Source organism: Octopus sinensis, linkage group LG1 (assembly GCF_006345805.1).
Source record: "Octopus sinensis linkage group LG1, ASM634580v1, whole genome shotgun sequence".
In the NCBI taxonomy this organism is placed as follows: Eukaryota; Metazoa; Mollusca; class Cephalopoda; order Octopoda; family Octopodidae; genus Octopus; species Octopus sinensis.
The window spans coordinates 146,126,802-146,144,648 of NC_042997.1; the positions used below are offsets into that span (position 1 = coordinate 146,126,802).

Here is a 17,847-nt window from a genome sequence, read left to right on the forward strand (position 1 = left end):
AGGGACTAGAAATTAAAAACTAAAACTTATATACATTATTTATTTACAGGCTTGTGAAAATACCACTTTTATATTGTCCTTCGAAGCATACCCAAGTTAAAATTCCACACAGCGAAGAGACTGTGCACAATAATTTTGAATCCGTCAACACTGAATTATAGACAAGATAAAATAAAGGAAATACTTATCAATAGAAAATATTCCTTGGATTTAATCAATAACCACATTAAAACAGCGAAGTAAACTGTAATTGGGAAACTTCATAAAAGATAATGCGATTGTGAAGAAAATATATTAGCATTTCTCTGTATTTTTAATCCAAAGAATATCAAAGTCTTTGTAAGCGTTCATAGAAGCCTACTTAAAAGTCGCGAAAAGTTTCATCCAATCGTTAAAAGACAAATGCAAACTAGAAAAAGACGGGCTATGTAGTATCACGCACTAATAGAGTATTTATTTATTAATTAGTAAATTCTGAATTTGATTTCAAGTAAGGATTTAATCTAAAAATGAAAAATGACTTTTCATGCTACTTAAACATTTAATCTTTTATTCATTATCTATTCCAATCATTGGACTGCAGCCATGCTGGGGCACCAACTTGAAGGGTTTTAAGTCTAACAAATTAGCCTTAGTACTTATGCTCCGTGAAGTTTTTTGGTAAAAATTTACTCATAAAGCATTTAACGTCCCGGGACTATAGTAGAAGAGACTAACCCAAGGTGCAGCACAGTAGGATTCAACCAGAAACCATGCAGTTGCAAAGTAATATTTTGACAACAGAGGCATACCTGTATATATTTTAACATGCAAATATTTGCTGAAAACGTAATATTATTCAAATAAATACTGCACTTTGCGCTTGAATGATCTTACAAATTAGTGAGTTGTACGTAAGAATCAACATATAAATAACTTTGAGGGACAAAACTTTCAGAATTAAAGATATTATGCCTTTCTACCAGTGAGACGATTCACCAACAGATTAACAAAAAGTACAGATTGCAAAGAATCATCGGCCAAAGTGAAACGCTTAATTGACCAGAATTCATAACTTATTGATAGTTCGTATCTGAATACAACCACGTCTTGGGAAGTTGTAATTTCTTTTTACGGTTACCATCGAAACTAGCAAACAGAGAACAAGGACCGATAGCTGTCAGGATTGCTGGCGAATTTCCGAATAAGTTTCATTGAGACCATCATATCTTGATCTTTCCTGATAAACAGGTGAGCAATGCTGTCCCCGCTAACAGTTCCTACCGAATCCCTATAACACGATTGTTTCAAAAAGAGGTGAATAATATCCCAAGCCACTTTCGTACAAGTTTGCTGCTACATACTTCCAGTTGGTCAAACTTGTATCTTCCAGTACAGCCAATCACCGCTGGACCTTTTAAAGTTTTTATTTTCAAAAGGCCTTCCAGCGCAGAAATTGATTCTTGTCTATAGATCCAGCAAAGAACTATATTCTCTCTATCTTCACATTCAACAGCTTTCTTCCTGGGGGGAACAGAAATTGATCGATCCTCAGGTTTTACCACAGATTCTTCTTCTAGACAGCTTTTTAAACAAAATAGAAGTTCTCACTAGTTCACCATTAAAAATGTATTTCTACGTTCGCGTACAGTTGCTAGATAGTCGTGAACTGCAAGTTGGTTGGGATCATCCGTTCTTATGACATTATTTAGTTGGGTTTCTAATAACTTTACATAACAGGAAAACGTGTCGGGGAATTGGTTTTGTCACCGATGATGCTATTTTGCAACTGGTTGTATCGAATCACATGTCATCAGTACCACCAGTGAACGACATAGCTCAAGGTCACGTGAATACCAACAGGACTTAATCCATGGGAAACATCTATGGTCATGTCGAATTTACATAAAACTGTAATGTCTTCTCCGACATTTTATCTCTATTTTGCTGTGATTTGAGTCAATATCAACTTTATATTTGTGTGCACGTGTTTGCGCGTGTGTATGTGTGTGTGTGTGTGTGTGAGAGAGAGAGAGAGAGAGAGAGAGAGAGAGAGAGGTGGGTAGATACGTACGTACGTACGTATAAATAAAAATATACATACAGTTATAAACACATTCATACACACATACGCGTGTGCGTATATATATATATATATATACGCATATATATATATGCATATATATATACGTATATAAATACAAACATATATACATATATACATACATATATACATACATACTTACATACATATATATATACACATACATACATATATATATATATATATATATATTATATATATATATTATATATATATATATATATATTTATACTTTGAGCTTTTACACATATACATGCGTAGATATTCAAGGTATATTACTACCAACTTAGAAAACATTCCAAAGGAAACGTTGAAGTGTTAACAACGAATTTCTGTTAGATAAATAAATATAGATAAATATAATTTCCAAGATGGCAGAAAAAGTCATGCAAATATTGAAATTATATGAATTGCTTATAAAAAGGATTGTGCCATGATTCCAAGTTAATAAAATTCCTTTACGCTGTGGAGAATACTGAGGTTAAGAAAATCGTTTTTAAAGGTTATGAGAATATGGAAAATAAATTTGAGCTATTCTGAAAAAGTTAAAAGTTATAGATCAACGAAGGATCTCTCAGAGTGATTGCTTATCTTCTTCGCTTTTGCAATGTATATTATACTTTAAGGAGTTCAACAAAGGACGTTAAGAAATTAAAGACCAGCATCGTAAAGTAAATAGCTTACCTTTAAGGGATAAATTGAAACTGTTCATAAAGAATGAACATCAAATGGATGTTTTAGTAGAAACACGACTTGGATTTAGAGAAAATATTAAAACAGGAGGTGGGATTTAATAGCGTAAAGTTTTAATAATAAATATAAGATGAAAGCTGGTTGAATATAACGGATAGATTTACGAGGTAAAAATAATAATAAACAGGGCAGATACAGAAGTTTATAAATACTTAACTGATCTAAAAGAGATAAGCGAAACTTAATATGTCGGAATATTTGGTATAGGATTGCTTCAGAAAGTTAAAGCCAGTACTTACTTGCTATTAACGTATGATCCTTATGTATTGTAAGGTATAGGATAAACATGGGGAAATGGAATAAAGATAGGTTCAGCTTACGTAATAACACTCGAAAAGCAATGGTGATATATTAAATATATCACTGTTCAAGTCCGAAAACGATATTAAAATCTACATAGCTCTTAAAATAAGAAGAAACAGAATTAATTATACGTGAAGGATATATACAAAGCAAAAAGGGGGAAAAAAAGGGTTACCCTGGTATATACGTAATGCTATAGAACCACTGTTAGAAAAGATTCGGAAAGCTATAATAGTTAAAGCTTACGAATTTATGGTATCCTGTTAACTCAAGAGGAGAGATCTTTAAAAATCAGAATACACTTGGCAAGCAAACATGTGTGAACGGTTCGATAGGGCAGCGGAAGAATGTGTAGAGAGGAATGAAAAACCTAGACATAAATCCTGAGAATAAAGCAATGTTCTTCAGAGCAGAAGACAGGCTCTAAGAACACTTCCAATCACATGAAATTTCATTAACACAAAACTTCTATGTAGAATGGTTTTTATTTTGGTGTTTTTGGTGTTTCTGTTTTGTTGTTGCTTAGCTTTCAGATCGCGAAAAAGCGAGCCTACCTAATGATCAAAATCATTCCAGCCGTGATCGTTCTTTTCTCTGTACATCCAGGATTGTTTTATCGCCCCCCCCCCCAAAAAAGACAAAAATACGGTACAAACACTATTATTTAAAGGAAATTTAGCACACATTTCTAGTAAGTCGAGTTTCCACATAATGGCTCCCTGGTTGACTTAGTGAAAGGAGATTTGCTAAGTGGATGTTGTAAATTATTTCAGAGGGAATATAAGAAAATGAATAATGAGGTATTGTCAACTTGGAATTCAATGGAAAGCATGGGCCAGAAAGGAAAGAAAGATAGGAACAGCAGCAGCCCACTATGGTAGAACATAAGGGCATACAATCCTACGTTATCCAATGCTACGTTAAGACGAAGAGTAAGAGATTTATTGTTTCCGTAATATATCAGGCCATACCATAAGTAATGTTCGAAATATCATATATGCTATTTCTATCGAATTATACAGTATTCTAAAATGTGACATTGATTGATAATCAAACGAATTTGGAAACATTTAACTTAATATGATTTCATTTAACAGAATGATTTGACTAAATTAATTACTAATATTAACCCCTCAAAGATGGATATATCGAAGGAGCATTTAGGGCACATAATGCTTCATGAGTTCACAAAGGGGAGAAGTGCAGCAGAAGCAACCGGTAATATCCATTTTGTTTATGGGGAAGAATGCTTGAACGAAAGAATTTGCAGAAGGTAGTTTGTAAAGATCATAAATTGTGATTTCAGCCTAAGAGTGAGGCCACAAATAGAACGCCCTATTTGAATTTGATGATGTGCTTCTTTTGCCAGCGCCTGAGAAGGATAATGCTGTGTAAGTTGAAAAATTGGCAACCAAGCTCAATTTAAGTCATTCAATTGTTCACCGTCATCTTCAACATCTTGGCAAGGTGCCCAAAGTCGGAAAATGGGTTCCCTATGATTTGACATAAGCCAACCGAAAATCACGAATGGATATCTGCTCATCTCTTTACTCTCGTGAACGTACCTCACCATTTGTGGACAGATTAGTAAGTGGTGAAGAAAAATTATATTTTATGAAAATGTAAAATGATGCAGGCAATGGCAGCATTTCAACCCAGAATGTAAAGACAGATGAAATACCTCTAAGCATTTTGCCCAGCATACTAATGATTCTGCCATCTCACCGCCTAAACCCTTTAGCGTTTAAACCCACCATATCTGGTCCAATTATTCTTTCTGTTTTATGTTTAAACTGGCCAGATCCAGTCTCTCATACATAACCTACAATGTCATTCTAAAAATAAACAATCGCTTCATTGAAATCTCAAAGCTACAAGCTAATGCATAATTAATTCAAAGCAATGTGAATAAATAAACGTAACATTTCATAGAGTAAGCGGAATGCTAAAGGGTTAGAACAGGCTAAACTACAACCCCAAAAGGCCACCATGCAAAAAAAGGCTTTTCTCTCTGATGGGATTGCATTGGAGTCATCCACTTTGAGTTGCTGCCAACTAGTGGAACAATTACTAGTCACACCTGTTACTAACAATTAGCATGTTTGGACACTGCTTTGAAGATGAATGGCCTGCTTCGGCGAATCATGTGGGAGTGGTGGTTCATCTTTATAATGCAAGGCGCCACACTGCGAAGTTTACATTAGAAAAAATCAAAGAACTTGGCTGGTAAAAAATCCGTCCCCCAACTTATTCTCCAGACCACGCTCCTTCTCATTACCATTTGTTTAGAAGCTTACTGAATCATTTAGATGGATTAGTACTCTGAATCCCCAAAGAGGTCGAAACTGACCCCTCCTTTCTTCTCATCAAAACCAAAAGAGATTTTTACAAAGTCAATTTTAAGGAACTGATGAGTAGATGGAAGGAAGTCATAGATAATGATGAGAATTATATACAGAATTAAATTTTGATAAAATGTAAAATTAGATCACTATTTTCGTACTCAAAATTCAGACATTACTTATGGGATGACCTAATATAAGAGACTGTGAAACTGGTCTTAATGAGCGAGAAATTTGAAGAAGTTTCAGGACTTCAAGTGAAAGATTGAAAATATTACTAATAATACTGAATATTACTAATGATATCAACTGACGAAAATGTTTAATTTAAAACAAATCATTTACATGATACTCCTAATCAAAATTTTTATGAATAGAACTAACCTAGTGAAATCATAACTCCAGCTAATTGAGTCAATGAGTCTCTGAAGCTTGTCAGTACTGAGTCGATGGAGTCACCGGTGCTTTGTCAGTACTGTGCTTGAAGTGTACGTGTGCGATTTTGTGCTAAGTTCACATATTCCATTCGCCTTCTTAATGCCAAGAAACTGTATAAACATCGCAAACAACATTTGCTATATTTGCTGTGACTTAACATTCAAATCACAAAGACAGCGTATCACGATATTGATTAAAAAGTGCTACGTGTATTATTTTGATTGCAAAGTGGGTGACCAGAATAAAAGCTGGGCCGGATATAATGAATCTTGTGGTGTGAAAAATTAACACATAACAACGTGGGGCACAGACGTGGGTGAAGTGAAACACAACACAGCGTGCGGTTGTCATGATAACAAGCTGTTCATGCCTCAAATAACATCAGATTCTTTAATTTATGAAATAAAATGATTTGGTTGATCGTTATGAAAATTCAGAGTTGCATCGATACACCAAAATTGAAAGCAATCTGAGCAAAATTAAAGGGGACTGATTTTGTGAATCAGTTTAACTAGATCCGAAGCACTGGGGTCGATATAACTAACCCCCGAAATTGTCGGCCTGTACCAAAATTTTAAACCAATATTACTACATTAATAGAATATAAACAGCAAAAATGTTGGTTACGAAGAAAAGTGAACCTACTCATATAGAAATATCAAAACCCCTAAGTGACATGGAAAGCAAACATACAGCAAAAAAAGAAAACCCACAGAAAAGGAAACATCACTTGTGAATTTGATCGATAACGAACTGCTACAACTAAAAAAAATGTGAGGCGACAAAGAGCACAGAAATATAATAGCATAGGAAAAAGTATTCAGAATAAGAGAACACTTGAAACAAATGATCTTTAAATTGCATGGTAAGCGACAACAATTCTTTGAACAAAACATCCCCAGCACAAACATAAAATTTTGAAGTATCGAAAACTAAATGAAAATAAAATACAAAAAAACCACTGCAACACCAACGAAAATCTTATCTTTTTCAGTCACTAGACAACGACCATGCTGTGACATCGACTTGTAGGGTTTAGAGGAACAGATCGACTCCTGCAGTTATAGTTTTGAGTCTGGTGCTTTATTCTATTGTTTGTTTTGACCGAACCGCTAAGTTACGGAGGCGTAAGCAAACCAACACGAGTTGTCGAACGGCTGGGGAGAAGGACAAACACAAATGGAAAAATATCTAAACACACACACACAAACGCACGCACACACACACACAAAAACGCACGCACACACACACACACATACACACATACACACACACACACACACACACACACACACACACACACACACACACATAGATTTATATATTTATAGATGAAGCTGACTATGACGACGAGGAGAGATTTGCCACCAACTTCAATGACAATAATGAGCTGATTTCCGAAAGCTTTTGTATTTTGCCTTTCTTTTCCTTTTTTACAAAATAATAAATAATAACATTTGTTGAATCCGGAACAAGGCCCACACCTTATATAAATAACTAAAATTGTCCATTCACATCTGTGATAAAATGATATGTGTTTTTTCGTCAAGTACATAAAACAATGTGATCTTTTCAGATAAGTCCAGCAACAAGTTTATAGTATCTAATTGAGCAGCGAAGGTTAGATAACGTTTTAAAATTTCAATGTATACAATAGGTGTAAGTGTGGATGTGTGGTAAGAAATTTGCTTCCCAGCTACATGATTTCAGGTTCAGTCCCACTAAGTATTTTCAACTATAACCTCAGCCCGACCAAAGTCTTGAGAGTAGATTTGGTAGAGAAAAACTGCAAGAATCCTGTTATATATATATGTGTGTATGCGTGGTGTGTGTGTGTGTGTGTTTGTGTTTGTTCCCCACCACCGCTTGACAATCGATGTTGGTGTGTTTACGCCCCCGTAACCTAGCGATACAATATGCACCGGGTTTTAAAAACATAATTCCTGGGAGCGATTTTGTTCCACCAAAACCCTTCAAAGCAGTTCCTAAGCTGGCTGCAGTCAAATGACTTAGGATACACGCTATGCTAAAGTTTAGAGTTTATTCTTTTTCTCTGTCCAGCATCACACGAACATACAAACTAGCAGGGTCACACACAGGACGACCAGCAAACTAGTTCTCAATTACAATCAGGATGTAAAGGCAGTATCATCCGCCACTTCAACAACCTTTTTGTAGATTGTCGTGATACTCAAATACTGCGTTTTAAAATACTTCAGTATATCCGCAGTATTTGCGTTGTGTTTTAGTACAATGGAATTTGAACTCAGAATGTAAATTTGGAAGAAATACCTATTTCTTTACTACCCACGAGGGACTAAACTCAGAGAGGACAAACAAGGACAGACAAACGGATTAAGTCGATCATATCGACTGCGTAACTGGTACTTATTTAATTGACCCCGGAAGGATGACAGGCAAAGTCGACCTGGGCGGAATCTGAACTCAGAACGTAGCGGCAGACGAAATACTGCTAAGCATTTCGCCTGGCGTGCTAACAGTTCTGCCAGTACGCCGCCTTGAGTAGCACCTATATTGCTAGAAATAAGAGTTAGAAATCTTTAAGGCTTATGTGTGTGCGTGTGTGTGTATTTATGATTGTTTCTTTCAGTTTCCCTATATCAAGTTGACTCATACACTCACAAGGCTTTTGTCATTCTGGAACTATGTGTGTTTGGGAAGTACGCTTCTTGTCACGCAGCCATACCTAGCTCAGTTAGAGGATGGACGGAAGACAAGAAAACACTCATGACCGTTTCAAGTGGGAAAAGAGGCAAAGAAAATCACAAGACGTGATACATTGCCGCCTCAATGTTTAAAACAGGATGTTAAAGGCAACATGGACTGAGTGGTCGTGTTTAGCCGGGTGTCATATTTAATCTACCATTAAGAAAATACGTACCATATTATCCACAACAGTAATTATCTTATTTCAAATTTAACGCAAATTCACAGGGTTGCTGAAAGGGACTGTTGATTACTTAAGTAATGTTTCTTTTATCGAATAAGCTTATTCGATAAAAGAAACATTGGGGGAATGTTAAAATTGATGGTATTTGTAAAATAGACGAAATTTTAAAATTTTACATAATTTTTAGAGGGGGTAGAATAGTTGATTAAATCGATCCCAGTACTTGACAGGTACTCTATTTTATCGACCCCGATAAGATAAAAGGTAAAGCGTATCTCGGGGAGATTTGAACGTGGAATGTAAAGAGTCAGCAGAAATATTACAAGATATTTTTTCCTGATGCTTCAGCGATTCTGCCAGCCCACAGTCTAACGGCGATAGCTACAACAATTATAATAATAATAATAATAGGTTTCCTATTTTGACACAAGGTCAGTAATTTCGGGGTCGGGGCTAAATCAATTGACCCCAGTGCTCAACTAGTACTTATTTTATCGATCCTAATAGATGAAAAGCAAAGTCGACCTCGGTGGACTTTGAACTCAGAACTTAAAGATGGACGAAATGCCACTGAGCATTTCGTTCGGGCCACAAGGCCTGATAATCTGGTGGTAAGGGCTAGTCAATAATAAAAATATTAATAATAATAATAATAATAATAATAATCCTTTCTCCTGGAAGCACAAGGCCTCAAATTTAGGGGAAAGGGATTAAGTCGATTGCATCAACTCCAGTGCGTAGAATGAAAGGCGAAGTCGACCCCGGCGGAATTTCAACTCAGAACGTGCAAGCGATTCTGCAAGCTTGCCGCCTTAAATAATAATAATAATATAATAATAATATAATAATAATAATAATAATAATAATAATAATAAACAAAGACAGGAGTACTGTTGAAATATCGTTCAACTAATAAAATATCTTACAATCGAATCGTGCTCTTCGTCCTGACTGTTTACCTTTGTGAAGAGTTAGGTCAATCCTTTTTTAGAATATAATAATAATAATAATAATAATAATAATAATAATAATAATAATAATAATAATAATAATAATAATAATAATAACAAAGATGATGATGATGATGATTTTCTTATTAACCACAAAGTGTTTACAAATGAATCGCGGACGTTAACTGGACTATACAATACAATGTGATATGATGTGAAATGAAGCAGTGTACAAGAAAAAGAAGAACAAGAACAAGAACAAGAACAACAACAACGACGACGACGATGACGACGACAACGACAACAACAACAACAGCAACAACAACAATAACAATAATAAAAATAACAACAGCAACAATGAGAAAAATGATAATAACAACGAGAGTTAACCAACCTGAAAGGCTTGCAACTAATATCCAACAATATATACTCAATATAAAGAACTTCGTGTAGTATACATTTTGCATTTGCGTTGCCATATTAGCAAGTAGCAAAACAAGAACACTACAGACCTAAGTACTGTGGGTGCGTTGTTTTGCCTTTGAATCTGATGACAAATCTCTATTATAAAAATCTTAAGTGATATACTTAAATTTATTCAAGAGCCTTCTCTATTTTTCACATTATTCGTTTATATTTCCGTTCATGCACCTGCAAGCAGGCGCATGCGCATTTTTTTTGGCTCGTATTTTATAATACTTAATTTAACATCCTGTGCAACTTCAAGTATGTCTGTTTTGAAATGCGCGTCTGATTTTTGTTATATTTAGCTACACTTAAAAAAAAACCCCAAAAAACTATTGGACATATCGAATTTTTAGTGAATATTTTCGTGGTTTACTCATAAAATATATAAATGGATAATACTCTGTCAACAGATATATTATGTAGATGCTATTTTATCGGTTTTATTGTACCTCTGTGTATGTTCCTTATTGCAGTCTTGGGTTGACGTTGTGGCTGGAATGTTAGTCAGAAATAGGCGGAAGCTCCTCATGCCTCATATGTATGTATGTATATATGTATGTATGTATGTATGTATGTATGTATGTATGTATGTATGTATGTATGTATGTATAAGTGTGTGTATATAATTATGCCTGTGTGTGTGTGTGTGTTTGTGAAAAAAATATATATGAATATGTTTCATATCTATTCATATATATCATACAAGCAGTGTCCTCTTCAAGAACATCTACTTGCTCCAGTATTACAATCCAATATGTAGATGGTGTTGTTGCATTTACTCCACAAACGCTTTGTCGTCAATGCTGCACTTGCCCCATATCACTTGTTTCAGCATAACTGAAATATATATGTACAAACTATGCCATTTAAATCCAGACCAACGCCAAGTATCACTGCTAGTATATATATATATATATAGATAGATAGATAGATAGATAGAGAGAGAGAGAGAGAGAGAGAGAGGGGGAGGGAGGAGCACTCCGTCGGTTACGACGACGAGGGTCCCAGCTGATACGATCAACGGAACGGCCTGCTCGTGAAATTAACGTACAAGTGACTGAGCAATCCACAGGCACGCGTGCCCCTAACGTAGTTCTCAGAGAAATTCAGCGTGACACAAAGTGTGACAAGGCCCTTTGAAATACAGGTACAAATCATTTTTGCCAGCTGAGTGGACTGGAGCAACGTGAAATAAGGTGTCTTGCTCAAGAACACAACGCGTCGTCGGGAATCGAACTCACTATCTCACAATGGTTAGTGGTTAGGGCATTCGGATATATATATATATATGTGTGTGTGTGTGTATTTATATATATATTATATAATATATTATATATATATATATATATATATATATGTATATATGTATATATATATCTTATATATATATATTATATATATATATAATATATATATATATAATATATATATATATATATATATATATTATATATATATATATAATATATATATATATAAGTTCAGTAAAATTCGATTCAGATGAATATAGTACTTAAGTTAAAGGCACCAGAATTTAGTATGGTATTATCCATATAATTCAAAATGGGGTGATTATAATCAAAATAAGCAACAAGGATATCCAGATGTAATGCAGTACGATCGTTTCATGCGACTCCATTTAATTGAACAATGCAAACATTTCATCAATTTAAAATGTAGAGCAATTTTCAGCTGCATAAAAATATAGAATTTAGTTAAAAAAGGACTCATTTGTATAATTTTCTTTTTATCCAAAATCACCAAGAGGATAAGGAGATAGACAAAGAGCTTACTTTATGTACGACACCACAGTTGTAACAGATTTTTTCAAAAAAGTCACTGCTTTTCACTGATTATTTCTGTTATTTAGAATCTAAATAACAGAAATAATCAGTGATAAGCAGTGTCTTTATTGAAAAAATCTCAGTTTCAACTGTGATGCCGTTGATAAAACATGTTCTTTGTCTATCTACTAATCCTCTTGGTGATTTTGGATAAAAAGAAAATTATACAAATGAAAATTATACAAATTATATAGGATTAAGTAAATTCTATATTTTTATGCAGCTGAAGATTGCTCTATATTTTAAATTAATGTAATGTTTGCATTGTTGAGTCAAATGCTTATTTTAATATATATATATATATATATATACTAGCATTATGACCCGTCGTTGCCGGGTCATAGTGCTAGTGCATATATATATGTGTATATATATGTGTACATATTACATGTACATCTATATATATACATCTACACATAAAATACAAAATACAAAGTTATATCTTGATATCGCTAGTGATAACAATACTCAAAATATATAAAAGACTGGAATTGTAGGCCCGTCTCTTGCAATTTCGATCAATTGTATCTTGTCCTCCCTCTTGTATAGAAGTGTGGCTACAATCCAGCCTACATCTACTTCTGGGGAGACATTTTAAATTTTTATCCGGGACGTCCTATGTCCCAGATATAATGGTAAAAATAAAATATTTCCACTTTGCAAGGTTCAAGTCAAGTACTCCCTTGCACGCTCCGTTGACTCGAACCTTGCTTCTATTGTGGCAAATTTACCGTCTCTGGTTAGATATCTTTCATAGTCGCGCCAAGAAACTTTTCGATGGTGCTTTCCTCCAGGTGTTCTTTTTTTTCTCTACATTGTATACTTTATAGACAATAGTCTTTTCTTTAATTTAATTTTTTACTTCGTTTGGTGGTGTTATCCTAGATTCACCGTCTTTGTCGGTGATCAATCCGAAATAGGTTTGTATTTCTTCAATTTTAATTTTAATGAGTTTGCGCCCGCCGACGGCTGCAGCGAAATTCATTTTTGGACTTTCTTCTATCAAAGGCATTCTAACAAAAATGCTTCCGTGTAAACGGTGAAAATATTGTCAATTTCCACAAACAGGGACACAATTAAATTTTTAAACAATAACCAAAGCTCCTTCTTCCAAGGGGGGGGGGTTTACAGTTTACAAATGCAACACAACAACGTTTCCCTTACGAGGAACCAACAAACGTGATAACAATAGTTAAACAGTAATAATAATAACAACAAACCTTACGGTGAATCAAAAAGCAGTACGCAGTTGAAGCTATAGTCCTTTATGTATAAGAAATAAACCAACAGCAGTACTCAGTAGAAGCGTCTGTTCGAGAAAACAGACATTACATGCAGCCAAACTTCATATAGATACTTAATGCTAGCTAATTAGCAGATAATCTAATGTAAAAGCCTTGGTAAACGGTATGTGCACACCTCCATCTGGACTATTCGATTTCTGCACACTAATTTTATTTTTAATTTATTCTCATTCATGTGAAACCACTTATTCAAGTTCAAGACATTGATGCAATTTTATACCAATTGTTATTTTTATTTTTGTTATGTTACGATTATATTATACTTTAGTTTGATTTTAATTATTACTTACTACATATAATTCAATTGTTATTATTATCTCTAATTTTTATTGTTAAAGTGAAAGTATTTGACATAAAATAGAGACATGTTTTTGTTTCACTTTTAACACGTAATACTGAAATAGTGGAGAAGATATGATATTGCTATGGGCTCGCCCTAGGCAAGAAGTTGAACATTTTTTTTGCCCATGAAACTACATGAACCCTAAGTAAGGCATGTGTAAAATTTGAATGAAATTGGTTGTGTAGTTCTGAAGTTTTAGGGAATCGTAGTGGAGAAGATATGATATTGCTGTGGGCTCGCCCTAGACAAAAAGTTAAAAATTTATTTTGCCTAAGTAAGGCATGTGTAATATTTGAATGAAATTGGTTGTGTAGTTCTCAAGTTTTAGGGAAACACACAGACAGACAGACAGACAGACAGACGGACGCATATTCTCAGTTATATATATATATATATATATATATATGTGTGTGTGTGTGTGTGTGTGTGTGTGTGTGTGTGTGTGTAGGCATGTGGCTTAGTGGTTAGGGTGTCAGTATCATGATCGTAAGATTGTGGTTTCGATTCCTGGACCGAGCGACGCGTTGTCTTCTTGAGGAAAACACTTTATTTCACGTTGCTCCAGTCCACTCAGCTGGCAAAAATGTGTAACGCTGCGATGGACTGGCGTCCCTCCCAGCTGGGGAACACATACGCCATTGAAACCAGAAAACCGGGCCCATGAGCCTGGCTAGGCTTTAAAAGGGCGCATTTATATATATATATATATATATATATATATATATATAAACTGAGAATGTGTGTGTGTGTGTGTGTCTATCTGTCTGTCTGTCTGTCTGTCATTCTATATATGTCTGCCCTTTTCATAAGCCTCTACCAGTTAATTGACGTAACATTGCATACTTCTATATGCCTACACGTTGCATGTATTAGAAGTGCATAAGAAAACACTGATCAGTTGAAATTACGTCCTTAGAGATGCTCGATCTCCCCTTAAGCCATTGGTGGAGTAATTACCCCTCCTATTTTTTGTAAAAACCTAAATGTTGCCCTAAAAGGGGTGTAACTTAATATATATATATATATATATATATATCTATATATATATATATATATATATATATATATATATATATATATATATATATACATCTTTGTGAAATAGGCTGACTGTGTGCTGTTAGTTTTAGAGTAAAAGCAGATATAAAGCCCACACGTCTGAGAAGATGATGTCTAAATCAGCTGCTTTGTGAAGCTGCACGTTACCTTTTCTCAGTGTAAACATTTACGAAGTCTCCTCCTAATACCTCTTGGTAGACAATATTTTTCGTTCTACCCCGGGGTGAGTAAACGAAGAGACTTTCCTTGCTTCCCACCCGGGAACAACTGACGTATAGCTGACCGTGTGAGAAGCATGATTCAACTAAATGCAGCCCTGCCACCGTGACTTACTGATTGACATTGCAAAACAGGCTAAGCGGGAACTGCAGACGGCGAAATGCAAAGGGAATATCTGCACCAGATGGAATGAGGGGGTTTCTGGGGATGAAAACATCCTCTCCTTTGCCACAGCCAGACAAAATGGTAACTTCAAGAACGTACTCCATAGCCGTCTTAATAACCAAGCGTATCCCATTGCAAAGCTTTGGAGGGTCTAAATTCCTCAGCAGCATGACAGGAGCTCCAACTTTAACTTCCAGCGTATGAGGAGGCAGCCCAGATGGATCAAGGGAATTAAGAAACTCCACTGCCTGGTCGTCGTCGGGTACAGAATCGACTGACCCGTACACGTGCAGCCTTCAGGGAAGCGAATGCAGCAGCTTAGCGTTCAGAGCGGTCACTGTGCTGTTTTTTGGAGTCAAAATGGCTCTTTCGGAAATCCAATTCACGTTAAGGTAGTTCCTTTGTAGATTTGGAAAGACGTGTGCCTCTAGTTCATCGGAATTACTGACAGTGGTGCAGAGGTGAGTTAGGTTCAGTTCCCCATTTTTATCGAGCGGAACAATACCGTTTCCGATTGACAATATGTCAGATGCAAAATCTGATGCCATCTGGTTACCACGAAGCTGCACTCTCATGTTTGTTTTGAGAGACAATGTTGTAACATTTTGCCGCAGTGGGGAGGACTCTAGGCAGGCCCTGGCTACATCTGCTCTGGTTCCATTGGGTATTACAGGAAGCTTTTGCCTTCTCTTAGCCAGTTTTATTCCTTAAACTTTTAACTTTTAAATTCCAAATTTTTAATTTAATTTTTAACTTTTAAATTTTAATTCTTTAATTTGTATCCTTTATATATTTAATTATAGTTTTATTCTACATATGCACCATTAAGCTAGGCATCTATTTTTAGTAATCTCTACTGACCACTGACCACTCGTAACCTACTTAATCAATAGACATAAAAACCTCCCTTCTCCCCGCTTTACCAAACTTTTAATGCCTGACCTTTCACCCCGAATTGACTCTTAATAATGATAATACTGGCACCTTATGGCTATCTTTATTCCGTTTATTCCTTATTTTTTATTGTTTTATTTATTTTTCATTTTGATTTTGAATTTACTTTATTGTCGATCTCATTCTTTCCCCGCACCCAATCCATTCTCGACTTCCCTCTTTTTTCTTTCTCTCCTTCTTTTTCTCTCTTTCTCCTCTCTCTCTCTCTCTCTCTCTCTCTTCTATGCACTTATTCACAACCCACTTCTGTCTATCATGATGACTATCTTTCTCACAGTATAAACCCACGCGGACCATTTGCACACTAGCAAACCATTCAACATGAACACACCATTCAAAATACTGCCAAAATTCTGCCTGAATTTACCTGGAATTAAGCATAAGGACATATTCCTTCACGCAGCGTTAGATTAACCATCAAGCAAAATAAGTACGTGCTTAGAGCATCAAGGAAAGAAGGGGGCATTACAGAAATGGTAAATGATTTACGGCACAAAAGAAATCACTTTAAACTTGCCAAAATAATATTCTGGATGCCTTTATCTCTACTAAGTATAGATGCAGATGTGTTACCTAAGATTAATTTTGAGGATCTGATCAAAGACTTCGCAATTAAAAAAAGTAGGAGGAAACTTTTCAAATATGAATAACGTGGAAGTATACGAGAATAAACATTATTTTCCCTCTTACTTTTTGTTTCGTTTTGAAAAATATAAATTTATTTTATGGTTTGTTACTGTTTATATTTTCAATTACATATTCTTTTATGGGGCATCAAATTTTTTTAAGTGCTTAGGGCCTTGATGGTTCTTAATCTGGCCCTGCTTTCACGGCGTGCAGACCAATCTCCATACCCTCTGGAAAAAGATGAACTGTGACTTTTTATTATCCTGTCTTATATCTACTTTTACTCTTTATTCTTCTATTTTATTCCTTATAAACTGTGAATTTCCTTGTCAAGAAATTTCATACACACTCACTTTGTCTCTGATAACGGAGTACCCAGTGTACAGACATGCTAGTCTACCACTTGGGATATCCCAGAAACAGCTGTAAGACTCCAAATTAACCTTATTTTATTATTAAATTAAATTACTGGAGTTAAATTATTATAAATGACTTGAGATACTCATCCTGCCTTGGATTTTGATGCCTTTTCCCCCTAATGTATGCCTGGTCACACGGAAGCCTAATATGGATCCCTAGCTCCAACTGTGAACTTGGAACATAATGGATGACCAACTATAACACTTACGCAGCGTACTAAAAACCAGCGTACTAAAAACCTCATATCCTATATATATATATATATATATATATATATATATATATTCGCAGACCTAAACTCTTACAAGCTTATTAACATAAAAACTGGATCCTTCGATGATATTATATTCAGTTATGAAGTCTATTATGTTTGGTACCGGATAATTAAAACTTAAATCTTTTATAACCCATTTATTTTTCATGTTTATTACAAAATGCTTAGCGGTATTTCGTCCGTCTTTACGTTTGTGCTGAAATGAGGCAGGGGGTAACTTTGCCCGTCGTTCTTTGGGTTCGATGAAATAAATACCGGTTGAGCATTGGTGTCGATGTAATTGACTAGCCCTTTCTCTCCCCAAAATCCAGGCCCTGTGCCTATAGTAGAAAAGATTATGTTCACATTTATTTTTAATATACGAAATAAATAATTATAGTAACACGTCGA

General features: G+C 35.1%; 1 protein-coding gene across 1 annotated transcript in view; it reads right to left on the reverse strand.

The window, feature by feature from the left end:
- The window catches only part of LOC115212761 (integrin beta-1), a 63,348-nt gene extending 52,928 nt beyond the window's left edge, over positions 1-10,420 (reverse strand). Inside the window, exon 1 of the mRNA XM_029781431.2 lies at positions 10,175-10,420. Within this exon, the coding sequence (XP_029637291.1) occupies positions 10,175-10,259 (85 nt within the window). The 5' untranslated portion in view covers positions 10,260-10,420. The remainder of the gene's footprint in view (positions 1-10,174) is intronic.
- Between the last annotated feature and the right edge of the window lie 7,427 nt (positions 10,421-17,847).